At 31.5% G+C, this 19,954-nt stretch overlaps 6 protein-coding genes across 8 annotated transcripts in view; 2 read left to right on the top strand and 4 right to left on the bottom strand.

Annotated features, from left to right (window-relative positions):
- Mrps23 (mitochondrial ribosomal protein S23) overlaps positions 1-19,954 on the bottom strand; it is a 208,975-nt gene that overhangs the window by 4,356 nt on the left and 184,665 nt on the right. The gene's annotated exons all lie outside the window — the stretch shown is intronic.
- Positions 153-7,791, bottom strand: Sap130 (Sin3A-associated protein 130). Of its 2 annotated transcripts, none has more exons than XM_026632550.2 (12): positions 7,394-7,791; positions 6,326-6,695; positions 5,844-5,984; positions 4,208-4,369; positions 3,979-4,100; positions 3,672-3,903; positions 3,327-3,441; positions 2,734-3,012; positions 2,403-2,494; positions 1,749-1,936; positions 1,016-1,138; positions 153-660 (listed from the first exon to the last, which is right to left on the bottom strand). In XM_026632550.2, the coding sequence occupies exons 1-12, from the start codon at positions 7,610-7,612 to the stop codon at positions 508-510; spliced, it is 2,196 nt and encodes a 731-aa protein (XP_026488335.1). In that variant the 5' UTR covers positions 7,613-7,791; the 3' UTR covers positions 153-507. The 2 variants fall into 2 exon arrangements, with proteins under 2 accessions (XP_026488335.1, XP_026488336.1); XM_026632551.2 differs by having other exon boundaries at positions 4,208-4,357.
- On the top strand, positions 8,422-9,574 carry LOC113395023 (BTB/POZ domain-containing protein KCTD5). Its single transcript, XM_026632552.2, has 2 exons — positions 8,422-8,711; positions 8,807-9,574. The coding sequence occupies exons 1-2, from the start codon at positions 8,511-8,513 to the stop codon at positions 9,257-9,259; spliced, it is 654 nt and encodes a 217-aa protein (XP_026488337.1). The 5' UTR covers positions 8,422-8,510; the 3' UTR covers positions 9,260-9,574.
- On the bottom strand, positions 9,713-13,963 carry Pkn (Protein kinase N). The gene is made up of 2 exons (XM_026632548.2): positions 12,398-13,963; positions 9,713-11,917 (listed from the first exon to the last, which is right to left on the bottom strand). Exons 1-2 carry the CDS (start codon positions 13,702-13,704, stop codon positions 10,105-10,107), a joined length of 3,120 nt encoding a protein of 1,039 aa, XP_026488333.1. The 5' UTR covers positions 13,705-13,963; the 3' UTR covers positions 9,713-10,104.
- On the top strand, positions 14,846-17,184 carry LOC113395027 (glucose-induced degradation protein 4 homolog). The gene is made up of 4 exons (XM_026632558.2): positions 14,846-15,295; positions 15,520-15,687; positions 15,780-16,012; positions 16,533-17,184. The coding sequence occupies exons 1-4, from the start codon at positions 15,149-15,151 to the stop codon at positions 16,594-16,596; spliced, it is 612 nt and encodes a 203-aa protein (XP_026488343.1). The 5' UTR covers positions 14,846-15,148; the 3' UTR covers positions 16,597-17,184.
- LOC113395026 (uncharacterized) overlaps positions 17,229-19,954 on the bottom strand; it is a 33,349-nt gene continuing 30,623 nt past the window's right edge. For both annotated transcript variants that reach the window (XM_026632556.2, XM_026632555.2), the window contains exon 5: positions 17,229-19,948. In XM_026632556.2, coding sequence (XP_026488341.1) covers positions 18,836-19,948 — 1,113 coding nt within the window. In that variant the 3' untranslated portion in view covers positions 17,229-18,835. The remainder of the gene's footprint in view (positions 19,949-19,954) is intronic.

Below are 19,954 nucleotides of genomic sequence, written 5' to 3'. Positions count from 1 at the left end.
TGTGGCACTGTATTTGCGATTGACAATGTAAGCATTGATTAATATTTCCCACTGCGCCAATGTCTATACTCGATGGTGACCACTTACTATCATCAGATGGACATTACAAAACGATTTATAGAATGACATAGGAAATAATAAAACAACATATATTCTATCAATCAATATTATATTACATACGAAATAAGTATTATAACATCACAACACAAATTGCATCATATCGTTCAAGGCATTTTTCAAAAATAGAAAAGTTTGACATTATTTTATCTTCATTAAATGATATATTTCTTTACACTATTTACAGACAATTTACCTATTTTTAAAGACTACATTAAGTGTATTCAACAACCACAATAGACTCAACTATTTATTAGTTATTAGCAAAAAGCTTTACATCAGAATTGTATGTAACATATAATGTTGTAAACAATAATCTCTGTAATTTCATATTTTGATATGATATTACGACCGTTTGACTTTGTGTTTGTGGTTTCTTCTATGTTTCTGCTATGACTGTGACCGATGTTTCCTAAAACATCTCTTGTCAGCTTGACGAGTGAGAATATCGGATACAAAATTCCTGTGTTTGAACACGCGGAGGATGTCCTCTCGTGCTTCTTGAATACCTTCACATACTATGTTACTGCGTTGTTTGTTGCCCTGGTAATTAAAGAACAGGTAAGATTGTAGTTCTTAATCAAAATATACGATTTAATTGTAGGATGGAAACAAAGATAATTGTATGTGTTTTTTTTTAAATAAAGAACAGAATGGTTTAAATTTATAATTAAATAGGTAAATTAAAAATATTTTTTTTAATTTAGCATCGATAACGCGTCAGATATTAACATTTTACTTCACAACGATAACTTAGCCACTATTCTATGTGCCAGATACCTGGTTCAGATGGTTTTGCATATCATTTCTATACATGATTTATGACGTCCCAATAAATCAAGTGTCCAAAAGATGTGTCGATTTTAAATATTATCTATGATTTGGCTAAGTTGCTGACCTTAACGAGTTCGAGCAGCGTGTGTTGCAAGGTGTGAATGGGCGAGTGAGCGCGCGAGGCGGCGGCCTCCAGCGCGCGCAGCACGCCCAACAGCTGCTCGCCCACATCCGCTTCCAGGGACACCTGTGACATTTAAATATTAGAAATAAAATGTTCTAATATAATATGATATATTATTTAAAAAATAAGGTATAATATTATTTAATATGATATTTTATTTTCTGTATATTAATTATATTTTGTTTAATGTCTTAGAGTTTTGTTACTTCATTAAATTATATTTATTTTTGTTAACTAAGGGCAAAATCAATTAAATAGTAATAAAAAGTAATAGTACACTAGTAGTAATAGTAGTAGTAGTGGTAGTAGTAGTAGTATTAGTAGTAACTTTTCGTGAAGTGAAGGGGGTTTAAGGTTAAGGGGAATTATAGGGTTTGAAAGGGTTTATTTCTATAAAATTTATTATTTATTGACTTGGTTGTTGTATTTTTCTCATAAATAGTTGTTTCAATAATTAAGTAACTTAATTTGAAATAATTAATACTTACACAACTCAATTAATTTTTTTATTGATTGAATCCATAATCCACATTATGATACTAAGTCATTTTATTTACAAAATTATATCATATTACCGTCATTTGTGGCAAAATTCAAAGAGATTTAGAAATATGGACAGTAATTGTAGAGATTTGGTAACTTGGAACATATACAGTTATATTGATTTACTGACCAGATCATCCATCTGTGCTGTTAAGTGATGAACTTTCCAGCCCTCTGCACTGGTGAGCACATGCTTCTGGCTGGCGATGGCTACGATGTCTCTGGTGCGCGGCTCCTTGCGTCGGACGTCGGCCGGTCGCGTGAAATGACGGTCCGTACTACGCCACCCGCATACGTATGTGGAGCTCAGCGATGGACCTAGCATAACAAAAAAAATTCGAATATATCACAATATCAATGCAAGATAAAGCATATTTTAACAGTTAAAGTATCATCAAACATAAATAATTTTTCTTTAAAGTTTCAATCAAAACATTATTATATCTTAAGACTCAACAACATATTACAATAGATTTTAATGGTGACCATCAAGGATATTAGCAAAAAAAATGAAGTGACTTTAGATGTACATTATGTTATTATATTTTTTTTTGGAAATTATGAAGCCTAAAAATGTATTATCGTTTTAAAAAATTGCGATGCAGATTCAAATTACGAAAATATTTGAAAATGAAATAAATCATTTGTTACTTAGAGAAAAATTCATTCAGTATTTTTCTTCACCAGTTAAACTGTAATGTAATGTCAATTCAAGGTCTTGTGTTAAATATATCGTTCTTTAAAGTGGCGTTTTAGTTATAGCTACTCATATAAACAAACATACGTTTTGGTAAAGGTGTTACAGATGCCGCTGGTGGTGGTGAAGGGGGAACATCTTCTGAAGGGTAATCACATTGCCTTACTTCACTACTTAGTCTGCAAAGAGAAATATGCATCAATTATGAAGTATATATTTTTGATTGTTATTTATTTATCAGGTTAACCTAAATAGCTTGTATCAACATGTACATGTAACATGCACATGTACATGTAAAAACTTATTGTCTCATTGAACAATCAGTTTGTGAGATACACAGCTTAGGTAGTTTTTAGATGACAGTTATTAATGTTTTCATGCATATCCAAAGAGATGGCACAGTCTTAATGGGACCAACATTTGCTTCCTTGGTTTCTTCCTCGGCGAGAGGTCTTGCTCTGGCGTTGGAGGGTCCGGGTCGAGGTCTGGCGCCGGTGAGGAGGGCGCGGAGATGGTCGTGGAACCGGAACCTGCGCCGGTTGGTACGTCCTCCCAACCCGTACCTTCTGAGCGGTACACCTGGCCCACCATGTTGCTGATGCTGCTGATACTGCCAATACTGCCGACACTACCGATCGTGCTGACAATTGTGGTCACGTTGTTTAGTGTGGTCTGTGACAGACTCTTAGTAGGAGACCTGAATAGTAAAATGTTTTTAATAACACCTGTTTCTTTGAATAAACTTCAGTGAGCCCATATTATTATTATTATATTTTTAAATAAATATAATATAATTTTAGAATATATCACTAACAAAATATTATCTAGCATGCTCCATAAATTAAATATGAAATAAAAAAAAACTTTTTACCAGGATTTATGAAAAAATTCAAGATAACTTAATATTCCAATGGCAAGAGGATTGAAGAAAAATAAATATACCTGGTTAAGTCAATATCCATAAGATATTTTAGAAAAAAAAAATTAGGAAACATTTTTAATTATTATTACCCGTCAATATCCCGTTTCCTCAATATAGAAGGTCGAGGCAAGATAGAAGAATTCTGGACGGATGCCGGCGTTTGACGTGTTTCGGGAAGACTTTGAGCAGTATTTACAACACTCACTGTTAAAATACAGGAAGACGATATTTGTATAAAATATTTGTTCTAAAAATCTACTAAAAAAATATAAATAAATTCAAAGTTTCTTAAATAAAGCAAAATAATCTTGAAATTTACAAATATATTTAAAAAAAGACCTTTTACGAAACTCAGGTTTGGTTTCGCCATTTTCTTATTTGTTGTTATAGATTAAAACAAAATAATTACTTAAAACAAAATACACGTCATTTACCTTGCGCGGGCTGTGTATGCCCATGTGCGTAAGGCGTTAATGGTCGAGGATGCTGGTGTGGCAGTTGTTGTTGCTGTTGAAGTGCTGGCTGGTGCTGCTGATGTTGTTGGTGTTGCTGCGGCTGCTGCTGTGATGAGATGCTGTGGGGCGCGGGACGAGGTACTTCATAATAAAGCTGGGGCGGTGCACTGTTGCCTACACCTCGGACTCCTACACTAGCAACTCCCACAACCTAAAGCATATAAAAAAATATTGTTAAAACATTTTTTTTAAATTAAATGTGTTTATTGTTTAAAAAAAAAAAAACCTTGGCCGGTTGATAGTTTCTCTGAAGCAGCGGCAAGGGCCGCGGTGCGGTCGTCACTGGCGGTGTCGGCGTTGGTGTCCGAGGTGACGGGCCGCGGACTGTACTTGATATCACTCCACTAGCTAATAAGTTGTTTTTATTATTTTTAAAAATATTTCTAATTTGAATATTTTTCACTATTATCATATTGTACATGTAATATGTCTAGGCTATGTATTTATCAACTTACAGGTGAGCACAGTGGTAGTGGGTAGGGTGGCGAGCGCCGTTTGCGGCGACGGCGCGGGCGGCGCGGCGCGGGGTGCGGGAGAGCGCGCGCGACAACCGTACACTAGCGCGCGACCGCGCCCGCCGCGCGTGCCGCTCGACCACGCACCACCTTTAATGACACCTTTTTGACATTATTTCACTGACGATAATGGATTGGCATTCAAATAGTCGAATAATAAAGATAGTAGTAAAAGCAAATTTAGCCAGATTATATTTAGTGCCTTCTCTTTTCTGTTGCATAAAAATAGTCAATAAACTGAGGAAGCTTGAACATTACAATTAGTTTTCCAATGTAATAAAAAAAAATGACCAATTACAATTAACTCTTTAATGGTCAAACCACTAAACTGAATTTAATTGAACTTGGTATAAAGCAAGCTTGAACTCCTAGTAAGGTCAAGCCTAAAGGACTTTTTATGCTTAACAACTGATGACCAGTAATAATATTCATATGTATACTCTATTCCAATGGGAATAGGAAAGAAGGTAAATAAACAACTTTGACCTTGAATTTACACGACATTTTAGTTACATTAGTGAGGAGAAAATTATTGAGTGAATGTGTAAAGAATGCTAAGGAACGATATATTTTATTGGTTTTACGTAATTTTTTAAATAAATTTTATATAAATTGCAGGAAAGGTACATATTAAAATTTATAGATAGCAACATTTTTGAGCTTAAATAAAAATTAGGTCGTTAGTTTTGATTTGGATCGTGGTATTTCGCAAATAGCCTTATTAACTTATAAAGAGGTAGTTATTTTCAGTGATAAGTCATAGAAACACACTCACAATTTCATTTATATGAATAGATTATTATTATTTTATTTATTATATTGATGGCAATTCAAAAGTCAGTAGGCAAAAGCAAAAGGTCGTAAATACTAAATCGGTTACAATTACAGTTCGCTTTTAAAAAAAGCCAAGTCGTAAGAATAAAACTTTTGATAATTCCGAATAATATCTTACTCTTATTTTCAAAACTATAAATTAAGTGTTGCTTTGCATAAAACTGATCTATATTTTAAGATTTTTTATTTCTTTAAAATGAATTAATTCTTTTAAATTTTTTGTCTATACCTTACTATATAAAATAATAACATTTTTATAGAACATTATGTAACTTTCTATATTATATTATAACCAATTAAATAAACATATATTTTTAAAAAAATCTAAACTGTATGTTAAAACTAAAATAATATATTTTTTATCTGTATAAATTTATTCATTCTCCATTCGTTTAGTGAACATCCTTAGTGAGGCCACCATTTTAATTGTTCGTTCATCGAAAAATGGCGTTTTGAATGTCGGCAAAACTGTTTTCGTTACTTTGGATACTCAAATTTAAGTGGATTTACATAGTTAAGTGAAATATTGTTATATTAAAAGTGAAGACATATTAATCAAGAACTGTTTGTAGTAAATCATAAAGCGGACTTATCAACAAAACACTCGTGATATTGAAAAGTATTGTTTGTTTTGGTTCTTTCCTATTCCCATTGGAATAGAGTATAAGTACTATAATAACATTGTAACTTTTTTGTATTTTTTTATTGTGGAAACTTCTATGTTTAATATTTTGGCATAAACCTTGACTTGCTGCAGGTTGTGGATTAGTTACAGGTCTCACTGCAAGGGAAGCACCAGCTGCAAGGCCACGTGGAACATGACTCGTTACACCTTTGTTGACCAGAACTCCACCAGTATTGTTCACATTTATGTTAGACAAGACTGCAAGCATAGTAATGTTAAGATTAATTTTATTGTAATCATATCAAAAATACTTTAAAAATTAAGCTTAGTATTATTGCTAAACTATCTTTATAACTTTAAAAATGTTTTACAAATAAAATGATTACTAAATTTTTACATACAATAATATCTCGACTTAACTTTTATTATTGACTTAACTTTTATTATGTTTAACTTATATGCTAAATTTTTATTTGCTCTCTTTAAGAGAATATTCAACATTATATGTAACAAATTATTAATATGTAACAAAAATAGTCACTATTTTTTTTTATATGTATTACAAGTATAAACATCACATATAGAATAACATATCTCACCTGGTCGATTATTTTGTTGTGGCATAGGGGGCAATACCCTTACACTAGGGGGTATGGTACGTACTGATGAACTTACTACGAGATTACCAGCTCCACTAACTAAATTGCCTACACTCAATAATTGTGCACCATTTCCAGAAGATACATTGCTTGATTGAACATTGCTTGATACTGTGTTACTAGCATTTGACACTTGAGCTGATAATTGTGTCCCTTGACTGATTATCTGAGTACCAGGACTTAGGATTTGGCCACTAGGTATTAACTGAGACTGAGGTATAATTTGTGAGCTTTGCCCTATCAATTGTGATCCTTGGCTAACAATTTGTGTTCCCTGTAGCAATGGTGAGCCGCTTACAATCATCTGTGGCTGAAATATTAAATCAATAATATTACTCAATAAGATAATATATTCATAAATATCATAGTATATTAAAATATTGGAGTGATAGATATTGAACAATGGGCATAAATAGGGAAAGTATTTATAAAATAATTTAATAAATAATGTTTTTCTTTAAGAAACAAATGTTAGCTTCACATGTTATAAAAAAAACATGTTACATAGTTACAATCAGTTATTTTGTTAGGTAGATTAATTCCCCTTTTTATTAATAATTAATACATATTATAAACATCAAAGAATTATTAAAATATTTATCATGAATTATTAAGTACTTGATTAAATTAATGTAACCTGGTGGTAGGTCTTTGTGCAAGCCCACCTGGGTAGGAACCAACCACTTTTCTATTGTCACAGTGCCAGTGTATTCACAGGCACAAGGGACATAGCAACTTTGTGGAAATTTTTTCCCATTTATGTGTAGATTTAAGGAATGGCAATAATTTGTCACGTCAATGATTATGGGTTGTGGTGAGCACTTAATATAAGTTGGCCCATATGCAGTTCCACATACAAATTTATAAAAAAAAACTTTATAAAATAAATAGATTTAGATACTATATTTTTTGCAAAACATTATTTGATGGTTTGGAATTAGTCTTATATGTTGAAATATGACTTGCATTGATTCTAAATTTAAAAAAAAATAAAGAAATGCCCAGTACCTGCGATGCAATGCCAGGAGAGATAATTTGAGCAGCAGTACGCATCAAGCCCATAGATCCAGTACTGCTAGTTGTTTTAGGCTGCCCCGATATCAGATGAGCCATTTTTACTTCAGAATTCGTCATACTCTTGACAATAGTTATTTTTTGAGGTGCTAAATCGATTGGATACATTTTTCCAGTTGTGACCGATCTATCAGTCTCTAAATTATTGCTCATTTTGTTACTTCAAAGTATAACTATTATTAAATTAACATTTTACCAAAGCAAATTACTTAAGTATTCTTATATCTCTAAGAAAATATAAGTTATCTGAAAACAAATTTTAGAAATTCGTAAAAATTCGAACTTTCTTGACGGACACAAATCACAAAATAAAGCCTTTCAATTTTTTTAAAGATTAAAAATAAACTATTTGTAGTCTATGGGAAAGCGGAGTCATCCAAAGACACATTGTCATAGACAAATAACAATACGGGATTTGAAGCTTGTATTCCTTATTCCACTACGGAATTCATTTCCCATATTTTATTGTTTCTTAAAATAGTTACTTTTAAATTGCACTGTCTCATTTGAAGAGACCACGGTTAAAACATATTAAATTTATATTAAAATCATCAATCGAATTATATTAAAGTTATATTAATATACGTAATTGTATATGAAATTAGCAAATTTGTATAATTTTAAATTTATAGATAAAAATCTCCTTTAAATAAAACTTCAGAAAAATTTATAAATGAGCTTTGTTATAATGTAGGTCTATCGAAAGTTGTTCAATAACCATGAATAACTAAAAAAATAGTTGAAAGTACCGTTTTCTAATGTAGTTCTATCGAAAGTTGTCTAACCATGAATAACCAAAAAAATACTTGAAACCACCGTTAACTAGTTTTGAAATTGCTTTAAAGTAATTAAACTTAGATTATTTTGGATATTGGTAAAGAATATTAATTTATATTGTGCGAACAGACATAAAAAAAGATAAAGCACTTAATTTAACAAAAATCTTCTAAATAAACGCTTCCAAAAATATACAGTGCTGAAGAGTTTCATCAGCAGTACCTAACAAAAGTTAATAAACAAAACAAAGTTTTTTGTCTATGATATCATAACCATGGCGGGTTACGTAGGAGATGATGATTTTTCTAAAGAAAATATACAAAAATTTAATAATGAAAGACGAAGTAGTAAGCAATGGGTAAAATTAAATGTTGGAGGAACTTATTTCTTATCAACTAAAACTACACTTTGTAGGGACCCAAATTCATTTCTTTATCGATTAGTTCAAGAGGACAGTGACTTAATTTCAGACAGGGTGAGTATAACATCACGTTATTCATTGTGTTCCTATTTTGGAATAATTTTAAAGTCAACTAGTTGTTTACACGACTATGCGTGATTATTTTGCAGGATGAAACAGGCGCTTATTTAATAGATAGAGATCCTACGTACTTCTCACCTGTGCTCAATTACCTTCGTCATGGTAAACTTGTGATTAATAATGATATAGCAGAAGAAGGAGTATTAGAAGAAGCAGAGTTTTATAATATTACAGAGCTTATAAGGTTAGTTAAAGAAAGAATATGTTTAAGAGAAAGAAGGCCACTTAAAGATTCTAAAAAGCATGTTTATAGAGTTTTACAATTTCATGAAGAAGAACTTACACAGATGGTATCCAATATGTCGGATGGTTGGAAGTTTGAGCAACTGATCAATATTGGTTCTCAATATAATTATGGCACCGAGGAACATGCAGAATTTCTATGTGTTGTAAGTAGAGAATGTGGCAGCTCTTTGAACAGTAATGACATAGAACCCACAGACCGTGCTAAGGTATTGCAACAGAAAGGATCGAGAATGTGAATATATCTCAATTTTTTTCAGCTGATGGTCTTAGACAATGTGTGGAATGTGTATATACATCATGTAGAGTGAAGTTTGTTGTTCAGTTTTATGATTCCAAGTTAAATGTAATTATTAAACAAGTTTAAAATTAGTCCTGTTAGGCCAATGAAATGGCAATTGATATTTTGATTTCTTGTTTATCTGGAATTTGTTTGTGAATACTCAGATTTTTAATAGGAAAGTGCTAGTTTTCATTTTTAATGTGTATTTAAAACCTCAATGGAGGGTAATAAGAACCTTTTGTAATAGTGACAAAATACAAACTAAAATATACTAATGTATTTTATTTTTAAGAGAATATTTTATACTAAACAACAATTTTTTAAATTTCAATAAGGTATTAAAATTTCGATAAAGCTGTATGTATTATTCCTTCCAATTGGTTAAGGTTATATTATATTAAAAGTACAATTTGTTCTTGATACCTTTATTTCACTGATAAAGAATTGACTGAAAACAATGATTTATTTGACACGCTTTTCTTAATAGTTACTAACTTCTATGTTAATTCCATAACTACATAATATATAAATCTGTAACACAATGTTTTTAAAAAAATAAAGATTAGAGCTATTTAAAACTTATGTTATTAAATTACACAATTTATTATAAAATATTGCATTCAACTGCATTAAATACAAGTTAACATGCGAGTATCTATATAAGATACCCTTCTGTATAGATTAGATTAATTATCAAAATACAGTTTTTTCACTCACACATGTAAGGCAATGGGGTTTTTATTATTATTAAGAATTATACTAATTTTTAATATAATAATAAATGTATTGAATTCTTTATTTTTAGCACCAGTCGGCCATATATGTAAAGTCTGTGAAAAGTTTATGGTCTGCATTGCTGAGAGGACGGGGCTCCTTAGGTGGCGTCAGAACTGCTGCTTCGGATGTAAACTCACTATCAAAGTTACTAACATCTTCAAGATTATTTATAGTTGGCACAAATGGTGGTTTCACTTTACGTAGGAGTAACTGCTCCCAATCAACATTGCGGAAAAATGCTTGTTTTTTCACATCCTCAGCATCTCTTTCAGAAGAGCCTAAACGGCGTTCGGGATTTTTTCTAAGCAATCGACGCATTAAAGCAATTGATTCTAAAGATAGAGTTCTAGGATAACGAACTTCATCATTAACAATAGAATCAAACACTTCACCTTCATCCTCACCTGGGAATGGAGATTCTCCTACTAGCATTTCAAAAATAAGGACACCTAGACCCCACCAGTCAACTGCTCTAGTGTATGAAGTCTCAGTCAAAACTTCAGGAGCTAGAAACTCAGGAGTGCCACAAAATGTTCCTGTGCGATCACCCCAACCCATTCCTTCTTTACAAAGGCCAAAATCAGCTATTTTAACATACCCGTCAGTGTCAAGTAATAAGTTATCTAGTTTTAAATCCCTATAAATTATATTATTTTCGTGTAAATACTGTAAACCTAATACTACACAAGCTGCATAAAATACTGCCCTCGGTTCAGTAAATACATCAGCATGTATGTGCATCATAAGATCACCCCCAGCTGCATACTCCATGACAAAACAAACATGTTGTTCAGTTTGAAAACATGCAAAAAGATTTACCAAAAATGGATGTCTGATTGCATTAGCTACCTCAAAAATTCGCTTTTCCGACAGTAAAGAGTCAACTTCATCTCTGGCGATTATATCACCTTTCTTTAAAGCTTTAATTGCAAAATATTCATTAGTTGGCCTATATTGGGCTAAAATTACTTTGCCAAAATGACCTCGACCTAAAACACTCAATAGTCTGAAGCTTTCCATTGACATTTCTCCCGACTGCCGCCTTGAGTCTAATTCTTTGCCAAGAGTTTCTATAACGGAAGAAGACCGTGATGAAGAAATACGCATGTTATTTGTAAAGTCAACTATCTGGTCTTCATTACTTGGAAATTCAAGGACTAATTTAGGGGATGGTGATGGTGGATACTCTACAAGGGGAGTGTTACATGATGAAGTCTGTGGTTCCTTTGCAATATAACTATCCCTGTTATAGGAATCTTCTAAAAATGCAAATGCTTCTTGTAATTCTTTTTCCATTCTAAGAGTAGACACATTAGGTGGTGGTTGCAATGGTAAAGTTGGTTTTGGAGGAGGTGCAATAGGTACCTGTGGTGTTGTTGGAGCAGAGGGCAAACCCAAGGGTCGTACACCAGCCATTCCAATGAGGGTGGCATGTGGATTTTCAACATCTTTGTTGTCAGGTTCAAAATTATGTTGCTGAGATTGAATATGGGCACTCTGGATATTTTGAATTGAAGGTGAAGAACGTTTCAAAAGTCTTCCTAAGACTACAGCAGGTATATGCATTTCTCCGTAAGAAGGTCTAGGAATATTCTTGCCTTGTTGTTTAAAAATCTTTCTTTGACGCTGAAGTTTTGGTTTCCTTGAAATTATAGGGTTCAAAAACTTAATTTCAGCAAATAAAAGACCCTGGGGCTCGAGTTCAAGGGCCATTCCATGTCGGATATCATCAATAAATTCTTCCAGTCTTAGAAATTTTACAGCACATAGTCCACGCCAATCTTTCCAATGAATACCAATCTCAAGTTCTCTGGATTTGTCCAATTTAATTGTGAATCTGTAATAAAGTTATGCAATATAATTAATTTATATAAAAAAATAATTTGAAGTAATCTATTAAATAAATAGGTAAATAAATCAAAACTTTAATGAAAATAAACACTATAATCATTAAACTACATGACATTATGCAATTTTCAAATATAGAGATACTAGGTTGCTGTAATATATAACTAGTGGCACTTGGCAATTTTTTTTCAACCATTTTCTTAGTCACATTATAAATATGTGAACATGGCCTACTGATAAGATAGTATGAGTAATCACACATGAAAGGAGTCATAAAGATTAAAATTCAAGGAATAGATTGATGTTTTCATAAATTAATGGTTATTAAATAGATTATTTAATAAAGTAATCTCTATCTCAAATGTTATTACATAAATAAGAATTGTGTAAAGTGCATAGTCTTTGTCTTTGTTTATGTCTGATAAATTGGATAATTTTTAATTAAATTAATTATACATATGTAAAATACCTTTGATCCCAGGCCTGTTGAGAACATGGTCTCCAACTGGTTTGAGCTACAGTATGGTTATCCAATTTCATAACAGCCATGATTTCATTACTTGTATCCTCCTTAATGCTGTATGTATATTTCATTGAGTTACGAATGGTTACTCCTTTAACAAAAGATTTTAAATCTGAAGGGCTAGCGAGAGGATCTCTTCTACTGCGACCTGGCACATCTTCTAATAAATCTTGACATCCCATCAATCTAACCTCTAAGGTGCCAGTTACTTGAACACATGGGCTGATCATAGGAGCAGGAGATACAAATAGACTGCGATGTCCACTTGCCCCAGACAAACTTACATAACCAGGACTGGAACCAGTGCTACGTAATTCATGTCCTAACTCTATAAAGGCAGCACTCTCAGTAGGTAGTTCTTGCCGGCGCATATCAAGTGACTTTCGCAGCAAATCTAACTTTTGAGTTGACTCAAGAAGACTTGTTTGAGCTTCTTGTAATGCTTTCTTGTCTGTTACTTTTTTATCACTTTGTAATAGTCTTATAGCATTCTTGGAACCTTCCACTACAGCTGCTTCTATACGAAGGCGGTTTCTAATTTCTGCAATCCTTTCATCGAGTAAGGCATCAACTCCACTAATATCAGTTCCCCTTCCATCACCATTTGCTCCTGCATTATCGCCCTTTTGTTGTTTGCTTAGCTTAGAAATACGCAATTTAAGATATTCAATTTTATCTTTTGAATCTGCAAGCATTTGATGAGCTTCAGCAAGTAGTTTCTTGTCACGAGATTGGTTACTACTGCTTATGCTTTGTATCATATTCTCAGCGCCCTGTTTTACCTTCAATTCAATATTAAGTTGTTTTTCCAATGATGCCAATTTGCGATCAGTCGTACCCTCACCCAACTGACGTTGTTGTTGCGCAGCTTCTGAAGCCAAAATAATCTCTTCATCGTAAGATAAATCTTCTGGTGAAGTCGGAATTGATTGACCGCGTGACAAAAGAAGCTGTGATTCAAGTTCTTGCAGATCAGATTTAAGTTCATTCAGTTTTAAATTGGCCTCTTTTACAAGATTCGCTACATTTGAGAGCGATCTTCGATCAGTAGCAACTTCGCGAAGCTTTTCGGCACCTTCTTTTATTTTGAGTTCTTTACGTATCTCTTTACGTATGACATCCTTGAGTTCTTCCAACTTAGACGGCAATGCTATTTCTGGAATACATTCCGTTTTAATTCCATACTTGACGCCCAGCTCATAGAGGACAGGGTGTCGAATATAATCACTGTGGTAATAACCTGGGTCTGCCATAATTGAGGATGCACAGTCTAACGTCAGTTAACCATAATTATGTGAGAAAATATCACTACTATTGCTTTTTGATCACAATTCGAAATTACAAATATAATTTACTGCAACACAAAATATTTTTGAAACATTATATGAAATCATTATGTAAAAACATAGAATATACACTTATTTAATAAATTAAATTACAAAACAATTTATAAACAAGTTGGTCGGTCAACGAAACCAACGAGACGACGAAATTCTACCATATCTACAAATTCTACAGTGTCATAGACTAAATAGATTTCTACTGCCTGCTACAAATTAATGTTATTTTCATTTTCATCTAAGCAAGACGATAAAAACCTATAAATAATAAAATATATATATTAAAACCGCAATTTTAAATTAATTTTGATTCAATATTTCTTGTTTGAAATGTCAATGATAGCTTAATTTTTACGTATTCGTCGTTTACGGGTTATTATGGTAAAAAATTCTTACACCTTTTGCCTCGGAGCAAAAAACCGACAATAATTGTTCGAGGCGAATATCGTTCTACCAAAATATATTTTTTTGTCTGGTTCGTAGCATCGTAACTTCGATTTGCATGGAAATGTGAAAAGGCATAAGGCTTCTTCTGCGTAAATACCTCTGTTTTCCGTATCAAATCAAATCAGACTCATGTATAGTGTACTTATAAATATAAAGAATTTAGCTGTACTACTGTAGTTTTTTAATTTAAATGTGATATCGACCATTACACAGAACGTGTCTTTTAATTAGTGTGTTGTTAATGTGTGGCCAACTTTTATATGAGCCTTAAGTAGTTAAAGAATTATAAAGGATTTTTTTACCTTTTTAATAATTTTTATAATTGGATGGTCATACATTTTTTTTCTTTTAGTTTTCTTATAGAGGCCTTTGATATTTTTGTATTGTCAAAAATGATGGTACTAAACATTTTAAAGAAAGAGCGTACCAATAATAGCCTGAGCGTTTTTGTTTGTAACGATTATTTAAACTTCTGTGCGTATTATTTTTTACAATAAAATAATGAACATTACTTATTTCAGTAAATGGCGCCTGGTTCATAACTACTTATTTTAAATATTAAAATAGTATTTAATCTATTTCCTAATAATTTTAAAAATAGCGTATATATAGTCTGTCGAAAGTGTGTATAGCTTTCACTTCTAACAATAAAATTCTAGTAAAATTTAAATTAACCATCTAAAGCGAATTAAAATTACGAAAGTGGAAGATCTATTACCCCCCTTCTATTATTATGATATAAAGAAATGGAAATATTATCTCACATAGTTTCAAATCGAATATACTGGAAAGAAACAAATCCAACTGTCATCCGTTTTGAGGTTTACTTGGCTGTGTGCCCAGTATCAGTTGTCTGTCAATAACATACTTTTATCATACACAAGCTGGGTCATCGTTTTGATGGATAATAATGCCCGTTAAAGTTGATATTACTCCACCACCACCAGCTAATTCAAAACAACCTGGCGTAACAAAGTCTCTTCTTTACAACGGCTCCAAATTTCAAGGGCATCAAAAGTCTAAGGGAAATTCTTACGAAGTAGAAGTTGTATTGCAGGTTAGTGTTAAAAACAAATACGCAAAAACTGAAAATTAATAAATGACATGTGATGTTTGTAAACCTATTAAAGTTCTTGAGAGTGCTTACATAGCAGATATTATTTAGATAATAAATAAAGCGGTAAAAGTAAAATGTTACAAATACATTGTGTTGTGTACATGGTTGAATGTATTCATGATATTTGTTATAGTTTTTGATTAAGATTTAGCTATTAATTACAGCATGTTGATGAAGAAAATTCGTACCTTTGTGGATATTTAAAAATAAAAGGTTTAACAGAAGAATTTCCGACTCTAACGACATTTTTTGATGGCGAAATTATATCAGCAAAATATCCTTTTTTGACAAGAAAGTGGGATGCAGATGAAGATGTTGATAGAAAACACTGGGTAAAATTACTATATTTATTTAGTTGAAAACCATTAGTCAATAGTTATAAATAAACATTATACTATTGAGACAATCAATGTTATCTTTACAGAGCAAGTTTGACCTATTTGTACCATATTTAAAGACATTCAACTCAGACTCATTTGATTATGATTCTCTTGAAAAGGCTGACTATGTGTTTATGAGATGGAAGGAACACTTTTTAGTGCCAGATCATACAATAAAGGATATAAATGGTGCTTCCTTTGCTGGGTTCTATTATATATGCTTTCACAAATCGGCAGCTACTATAGAAGGCTATTATTATCACAGAAGCTCTGAATGGTAAGCAATATTTATGTTATTTTGGAAAAACATTATTATTAAATAGTAGTAGTAAGTAATTTCACTTTTTATTTATCATAAATATACATTTATAAATATGTAGGCGGACTGGCAAATACCCTACTCGCTGGTAAGTGGTGACCCATAGACTGGAGCTGATATATTTTTTTCCATTCCTTACATTACCAATGCACCACCAACCTTGAAAATTAAAAAGTTATATTTATTTGTTCCTATAATTACTCTGGTCCACTCACCCTTCAAACAGGAATATAACAATACAAAGTAGTACTGTTTAGTGGTAAAATAAGTGTTGAGTGGGTGGTATCAGGTGGGCTTGAACAAAGTATAATTTACTTTATTAATCTATAGTTTCTCATAAATATTAATGGATTTTGACTTTTATTTCTGATTCTAGAATTAGAAAGGTATAAAGGCTTAGAAAGGTATTATTAGGCATTGAATAATATAATACTGTTGTTACACTATATTTTTTTTGAATAAAAATAATTCTTTATAGGTTTCAATCACTGACTTTAAGTCATGTTCCAGAACACAGCATCCAAATTTATGAATTCAGATGAAAATGCAGTAGGGATACTGAAATTGGATTGATATTTGTTTCTTATAGTACTTACGTGTTCTTTGAGTCATTATTTTGTTTAATATCCTTTACAATGACTATGTCGAGTATCTTTGAGAGATCTCATTATATTATCTGATACCATGATCAATGTTTTATGAACAATAATGTTTGTTAGGCCTGTCTTTGCATATACTTACATGTAATATAACTCATTAAATAGTATGTACATACTTCATCAATTAATTTAGTCTATTCCTTAACTATAAATGTCAATATATTTGTGTTAGAAATCATCTTCATTTGTATGATTTTTCTGTACTGCTAATTCTATTATTGTGATATATTGTACAAATTTCTTGTGTAAGTAGTTTTTTGTTAAATTTGAATGGTTTTTGACATTTAATATGTTCCTTTTTATGTTTAGTTACCCATTACTCATTTTTTGTATAAGTATGTGCAAGCTCAGGTTATATTGTTTAATTAAACAATATTATGTTAATTTGACTACCTGTAGGAAATATCAATTTAAACAGTGTTATTAAGAAAATTTAATATTTTTTTTCAATAAAATCTTGAATGCGAAAAATCTTTGTCTTATTTAAAATCTGTTTAAAGAAATAAAATGAGTAGTTTATTTTCATTTTAAATATTTTATTAACACATTTATATTTACAATAAAATACTGGCATTGATAATTTTCTATGTTTGTTTTTCATCAAATGGAATATTAAGCACATTTGGATATTAAAATTTAATAACTATGTAAGTTAAGTATTTGCTACATATATCTTTATTTATTTTATTCTTACAGCTATTATTTGTACAGTACAGATTTGACACAATATTTTATAATGAGTGAATATATTGGGACCTTTGCTTAGTATTTTTTTTTTATAGTTCCAGTTAGTATATTTTTAAGTTTATAAATCAATGAAGGCCCCAAATATTGATTATAATTATATATAAAATATTTGAATACAAAAAGTTTAAATTGTAATAAATAAATACATTACACAAAGATGCCGTTTTTGTATTTATTAATTTAAAATGCAATAACACTGGTTAAGAATTAGATACGAGTAATAAAATATTTATGGCAAGTATTTTTTATCACCATGCATCTAAAAAGTCAATAATCATTACTAAATATTTTAAAATATTTTTATCATAAATTATTTACGTGCCTTTTTATATTAATAAGATTTGATTAATCATTTAGCATACAATATTTAGTAAAAAAATACACAAGAATACATTTATCATACTAAAACCCTACGAAAATAGTAGCATTCAATAATAATGTTTCGCGGTTATATATCTAACACTTAAACTAAGCTTTGGTGGGATCGATATATGAGTAATAGTTCGGTAGTAGCGTAACAAATAAAAGAAAATATTTTGCCGTAAATAAACCATTCTAAGGTACAATATACCACTAGATGTTCCAGACCCAATGATAAGTGAAATTAAATACGTGTACCATTGTGATTTAATTAGGATTATAGTTGGTTATTAGATGCAATATTTTAGGTACTGTAAGTTCGTATATTCACTTTCTCATTATTTCTTGTAATGCTTTTATTGATTGTATGTAGGTGGGCTTAAAATGTCCGAAATTTGAATTAATTTATTTTCTTGAAAAATGAAAGGGTCTAGTAAGATATTCTAAATCTAAGTATACTCAAAACAACTTAGGTCAGCTGATTTATCTACATAAGTACTTACTTATAATAAACATCCACATAATCATTATTTCAACAGGCAAGCCAGTGCCTAGTATTCGTATGGTGTCTCCAGAACCATAAATTTGCAATATGTATGACTGTCTCAAGAGTCACAAACAACAAGAAATATACATCAAATAAACATAAATTAGTAATACAACAATTTACATAATACAAAACAACGATAATACTAATTGATAAAAATTAAAATTTCAGGAGGAAAAGTTATTAAACGCTTAGGTATCGAGTGCAAGAATATTTACAAGAACTTAAAACAGCTAACAAAAATTTTTACAAAACTATGACTGTAATATTTGGCTTTAAAATAAATAGGCTATATATATTGAAAGCTATGGCAGATATGACTAATATTTATATTATTAAGTTATAATATTAGTAGATACGAAATCCAATAAGGGTATAGAGTTTAAATGTGCGTAGAGTACAATTTCCCATAGCTTCCATTATATGACGTCGGGTAACATCCAATTGTCTAAATCATAGTAAAACAAACTATCTCTTCGACGCTCCTTCACTACTAAACCAATGCCTTAAGCCGAGCAGGCTGTACAAGTCTTGGTTATTAGCGTGAGATCTTATTGGACTAGGATTACGTTCACCAATCTTATGTGGATATCGCCGAAGTCCAGGGTAAGTCTCTTGAAGTCCAAGATGAGTTTCAGGATAATCCGCATATGTAGAACCACGGGGCCGAAAATAATGAGGATATGAATGATGATGGCGTCTCGGATTTTCGTGCATTGTGTTATAAACTCCTCCAATTTGACTACGACCAGGCCAATAGTCTTGTAGATGTCGAAATGGATAGTTAGGTGGTGGTGAATCAGCATTTTCACTTGGCCAAGGATATCTGTAGTATACAATATTTTTCGGATACATTTTTTCAATGGTCGGGTCTTCTTTTATGATTATATCTGAGACATGAGTGTCCGGATCTCTTAAGTTATCTGATACCTTTGGCTTGTTGCGTCTATATTGTAATTTTGTACGTGTCCCTAATATGCTATCTTCTTCAGGTGAAGAAAGCTTCTTATCGTCTTTGGCAAAATTATCATCCGTTGAAACTTCAGCGTATCTGCTTATTAGTTTAATAGCTTCTCCAATATCAGAATAATCATTTTCAGGGCTTAATTTTGTATCTTCTGATTCTTTTTTTAAGACCAATACAGTTGAATTAGATAAATCCGAATTTGTAGGCGATTTTTTATTATTATCAGCTTTCTCTTTGTCTAATTCTCCTGCGTTTGCCTTATCCGTTTCGGATTCCATGATAAGATCCTGATTATTTTGAGTTTCTGTATCATAAATTACAGGATCAATATTTACGTGGCCAAACACTAGTTCTTTCTGACCTTCGTCCGTGTTATTCAACTGTGTTTCAATCTCAGTGGAATTTACCATAGGACTATCTCTCTTAGGCTTATCGGAATAAGAAAGCAAATTGTGTAGTACGTTATGAGATAGAATATTACTACCGTCTTGTGAAATAGTATTGTTCAGTTTAGCTTGCTGTAGTTTTAAAAGTTCTAATTCAGCCTCAATGCTACTATCAGTATTATCGCCTTTTTTGTCGACTTTCACGAAGTTCGGCTGTATATCTTGGGCCTGTAA

Source organism: Vanessa tameamea, chromosome 9, assembly GCF_037043105.1.
Source record: "Vanessa tameamea isolate UH-Manoa-2023 chromosome 9, ilVanTame1 primary haplotype, whole genome shotgun sequence".
NCBI lineage: Eukaryota > Metazoa > Arthropoda > Insecta > Lepidoptera > Nymphalidae > Vanessa > Vanessa tameamea.
This window is presented reverse-complemented; position numbering and strand designations above follow the sequence as displayed.

Coding starts and splice junctions, on each gene's coding strand:
- Sap130 (XM_026632550.2), bottom strand. CDS start 7,612: ATGAGCAATAATTTAGAGACTGATAGATCGGTCACAACTGGAAAAATG. Junction 4,370..5,843: donor ACAACCTGCAGCAAGTCAAG/GTTTATGCCAAA, acceptor AATGTCAAAAAG/GTGTCATTAAAGGTGGTGCG. Junction 3,904..3,978: donor GAAACTATCAACCGGCCAAG/GTTTTTTTTTTT, acceptor TATATGCTTTAG/GTTGTGGGAGTTGCTAGTGT.
- LOC113395023 (XM_026632552.2), top strand. CDS start 8,511: ATGGCGGGTTACGTAGGAGATGATGATTTTTCTAAAGAAAATATACAA. Junction 8,712..8,806: donor GTGACTTAATTTCAGACAGG/GTGAGTATAACA, acceptor ATTATTTTGCAG/GATGAAACAGGCGCTTATTT.
- Pkn (XM_026632548.2), bottom strand. CDS start 13,704: ATGGCAGACCCAGGTTATTACCACAGTGATTATATTCGACACCCTGTC. Junction 11,918..12,397: donor CAACAGGCCTGGGATCAAAG/GTATTTTACATA, acceptor ACTTTATTACAG/ATTCACAATTAAATTGGACA.
- LOC113395027 (XM_026632558.2), top strand. CDS start 15,149: ATGCCCGTTAAAGTTGATATTACTCCACCACCACCAGCTAATTCAAAA. Junction 15,688..15,779: donor ATGTTGATAGAAAACACTGG/GTAAAATTACTA, acceptor TTATCTTTACAG/AGCAAGTTTGACCTATTTGT. Junction 16,013..16,532: donor TATCACAGAAGCTCTGAATG/GTAAGCAATATT, acceptor AATTCTTTATAG/GTTTCAATCACTGACTTTAA.